This window comes from Ananas comosus, unplaced genomic scaffold (genome assembly GCF_001540865.1).
Source record: "Ananas comosus cultivar F153 unplaced genomic scaffold, ASM154086v1, whole genome shotgun sequence".
Lineage (NCBI taxonomy): Eukaryota > Viridiplantae > Streptophyta > Magnoliopsida > Poales > Bromeliaceae > Ananas > Ananas comosus.
In genome coordinates this window covers 1,654-5,805 of record NW_017891812.1, presented here as the reverse complement: position 1 = coordinate 5,805, position 4,152 = coordinate 1,654, and the positions used below count along the sequence as shown (strand labels likewise).

At 36.7% G+C, this 4,152-nt stretch overlaps 1 protein-coding gene across 1 annotated transcript; it reads left to right on the top strand.

The window, feature by feature from the left end:
- Positions 1–1,042: 1,042 nt before the first annotated feature.
- LOC109705165 (receptor-like protein 12) lies at positions 1,043–3,906 on the top strand. Its single transcript, XM_020225910.1, has one exon. The coding sequence runs from the start codon at positions 1,084–1,086 to the stop codon at positions 3,904–3,906; it is 2,823 nt and encodes a 940-aa protein (XP_020081499.1). The 5' UTR covers positions 1,043–1,083.
- The last annotated feature ends 246 nt before the right edge of the window (positions 3,907–4,152 follow it).

Genomic DNA, 4,152 nt, shown 5'->3' with positions numbered 1-4,152 from the left:
TTTAATTCGAAATGACTTAATGGGTACTAATAGCGGAGTTATTTTTTAATAACGAAAAAAATATGAGAACACTACATTTGAAACAAAAAAATAAAAATATACAAAATATTTTAAAATTTTTAAAAAATATATAAGATATTATTCCTTAATAAATATTTATAATGTTATGCTCAGGTCATTCAATTTAGTGGTTGATGCACTATTTGAACCTGAATACACCCGTCACATCAATAGATGTAATAGATGTGAATAGTGAGATGGACTTGAGGAATCTGCGCCAATAATTTCCATGGAACAAAGTCATGTATATACACATACTCGTTGACGGAAGTAAATGAAACTATTCTCTGTTATAATACATGCTTAGTGCAATTACCTAAAAGAGTTTAATGATTGGTATCTGAAGTTTTCAGTTTGAAATTTAGTTGTTTCATATTTTTAGCTTAGTTTACTTTTAAAAAATAAGCGAAGCATGTAGAACGCTGCACGCTATCTTATGAAGTAATTAAATATATTATATCGGATTACATTCCTTGATTCTTTACCATCCTGTATAGCACAATTGAATTATATTGTGGTGTATCTGTTACAAGAAGAATTTGAAGGATTTTCCAAGTAAGCTACGACTTAGATGGGTCAACACAGAAAAAGTTTTCCAAAGCTATTCCGTGAAGAAAGTAACGATCGAGCAACCAATCACAACATTTATGTTGCATAGAAATTCAAGGCCGAAAATTTCTTTTCTTTGATTCCATCTCAACCTAGGCGTCACGGACACGGGGACATGAGACACGACACGACTCAAACACAATGACTTGGCAGTTTTTGAAAATTTAGATACTGACATAGGAATATTTCTGTGTAAAATATCTGTTACAGAAAAGATTTTTTTGTAAAGTGATATGCTAATTAAATTCTAAAGGTTGTTTCCAAGGCCTCGAAGGTTGTTTCCAAGGCCTCGTCAATAAATAGTCTAGCAACATTTGTGTGAATGTGCATTCATTCAACCATCTCATTTGCTTGAAGCAAAACATGACATGCATGGCTTCTTTTATTCTTTCTTTCTTACTTTTGATTCTGGGCATGCAAGCAATTAGAGCAATGGGTTGCATTGAGAGGGAGAGGAACACACTTCTCAGCTTTAAAGCCGACCTAACTGATCCATACAACTTCTTGTCATCGTGGGAAGGGCACGATTGTTGTAAATGGACGGGAGTCGTCTGCAGCAATACAACGAGCCATGTTGTGAAGCTCAAACTCGGAAATTTAGCATTGAGCGGTGAGATCAACCCATCTTTGTCTCTTTTAAGTGATCTGAAGCACTTAGATCTTAGTATGAATAACTTTAACGGCATAAGCATTCCTACGCAAATAGGTTCTTTGCATAAGTTGAAATATCTTAACCTCTCTAATGCTTGTTTTAGTGGAACTGTGCCTGCTCAACTTGGGAATCTCTCAAATCTCCGCTATCTTGATCTTAGTGTTGAGCTTTCTCTTTCTTGCATGATGAGTGTAGGCAATAATATGTGGTGGCTCAGCCAGCTTTCTTCTTTGAAGTATCTTGATATGAGTTATGTGTACTTAGGTGATGTTCCAAATTGGCTCGATACTATAAACATGCTTCCTTCCTTGGAAGTGCTTCACTTGCCATTCACTCTTCTCAACGGAATTCCTTCGTCGCTATCGGACGTCAACATTACAGCTCTAAAAGTACTTGATTTAGGGAATAACGGCATCAACTCTACCTTACCCACATGGTTGTGGAATCTTACTCACGTCACTTATCTCGACCTTTCGTTCAATAACTTCCAAGGACTCATTCCTGATGAACTTAGCTCTTTGAAATCCCTCAATTCCCTTTTTTTACAAAATAATTATTTCAAAAGTATGTCTCCGAGAGCATTTCGCAATCTTTGCAACTTGAATACTTTGGATTTGAGCGAAATCGGCTTCAGTGGGGATATTTCGGAATGGATGGACGCAATGGCGGGGTGCACACTTTATAAGTTACAGAACTTGTATTTGGGATATAACAACTTGAAAGGGAATCTCTCAGGATGGTTAGAAAACATGACTGGTCTAAGTTCTTTGGATTTGAGTTACAACTCACTCAACGGGACTATCCCATTAGGAGTTTGGGAGATGCCTAATATAACATATTTGGATCTTTCTAGCAATTCATTCGAGGGTGTCGTATCTGAGGTCCAACTTAATCATCTTGGAGGAATACAAGCACTTTTACTTTCGAATAACTCCATAGCAGTTCGGTGCAGTGACGATTGGGTACCTTCTTTCCAAATCGAACAATTTGGATTGGCATCATGCCAGTTAGGACCCAAATTTCCTACTTGGCTCCAAGGACAAACACAACTTGAATATCTCGATCTATCAAATAATCAACTTGTTGAAACACTTCCTAGTTGGTTTTGGACTATATCTCAATCCCTAAATTATGTGGATTTATCCAATAATCAAATCAAGGGAAATTTACCACTTTTATCAGACCTTACGATGTTACAGATGTTGAATTTGAGCACTAATCAATTTGAAGGCCCATTGCCATCTTTACCACCTGCTATTGTGTCATTGGATCTATCCAATAATTTCTTTGAAGGTCCATTATCAACCTCTTCATTACCAGAACTATCCTTCTTGATTCTTTCTAATAATAGTTTCGACGGTACTGTACCACACTCTTTATGCAAATCATTTGATTTAATGCTTCTCAACCTATCAAGGAACAACCTATCTGGAGAACTTCCTCGTTGTTTAGAGAGATCACAGGAGAGACTATTTATTGTAGATTTGATGAATAACAATCTTTCTGGAGGAGTTCCTGACTCTGTCTGTTATCAAGAAAGTTTGTCATTATTGAACTTGGACAATAACAACCTGTCAGGAGAATTTCCTTCTTCTTTGCAACGTTGCAAAGAGTTAGTTTTTCTTGACCTCGGGCAGAACAAGTTCTCCGGAGCAATACCAACATGGATTGGAGAAAAGAGTTTGTCATCTCTCATGCTTCTGAGCTTGCATTCAAATATGTTTTCTGGCAGCATTCCCCCACAAGTTCTACAGCTTGGATATCTTCAAGTGTTGGATCTTTCTCATAACAATCTTTCAGGGATTATACCCCGATCTATTGGCAACTTTAGTTGGACTGCTTTGGAAAGAGGAGGAAAGACAGAAGATGTGGAAGGTTTAGAGCAAGGAAGATTCTATAGCTTTTCAGCTAGTTTTTTGCTCGTCATAAAAGGGGATCAACGTCTCTATTCAAACATTCTCGACCTTTTGGAGAGCATAGATCTTTCTGATAATAACTTATCTGGGGAGATTCCTGACGAGATTGGAGATTTGTGGGCACTACAAAACTTAAATTTGTCGCAAAATCACTTATCAGGAAGTATTCCAGACAATGTCGGCAAAATGAAGTATTTGGAATCTCTCGACCTTCGAATGAACAATCTTTCTGGCACTATTCCGCAAAGCCTCTCCGCACTGACTTATTTGAATCACTTAAATTTGTCGTACAATAATCTATCAGGACCGATTCCGACAGGAAATCAACTGCAAACCCTTCCTGACCCGTCCATTTACATTGGCAATCCATATCTTTGTGGACCACCGATTACTAAAAATTGCTCTACAAATGAAACAATTCATGGTTTTAGCGAAGGGCCGACAAACACATCTAACAAGTTTGAAAGATTATCGCTCTATGTCAGTGTGATATTGGGATTTATCACAGGATTTTGGGCTGTTTCTGGTAGTCTATTAATCAGCAAATCTTTCAGGTATGGTTATTTCACTTTGATTGATACGACGTATGATAAGCTATATGTTGCAGTCGCATTAGCTCTCGCTAGATTGAGGAGGAGATGTGGAAAATTTGAGCAATCTGAATCGTAGCATATTTTGATGATTTATTTTATATGCTAGAATCGAGTGTTTTTAATACTTTGGTTTCCTTCTTGATTTTGGTGTTATTCATTATGTATTCACTATTTATATATGAGATGTTGGGATAAATAAAAGTTATGCTTCCTGAGTTGGTTGTTTTCTCATTATTTGTGTTTAACTGGAATTGATCAATTTTGTAATTTTATCCTACACTCTAGGGCATTGCTACATTAGTATTATTGTTAGATTTTTTTT

Coding starts and splice junctions, on each gene's coding strand:
- LOC109705165 (XM_020225910.1), top strand. CDS start 1,084: ATGCAAGCAATTAGAGCAATGGGTTGCATTGAGAGGGAGAGGAACACA.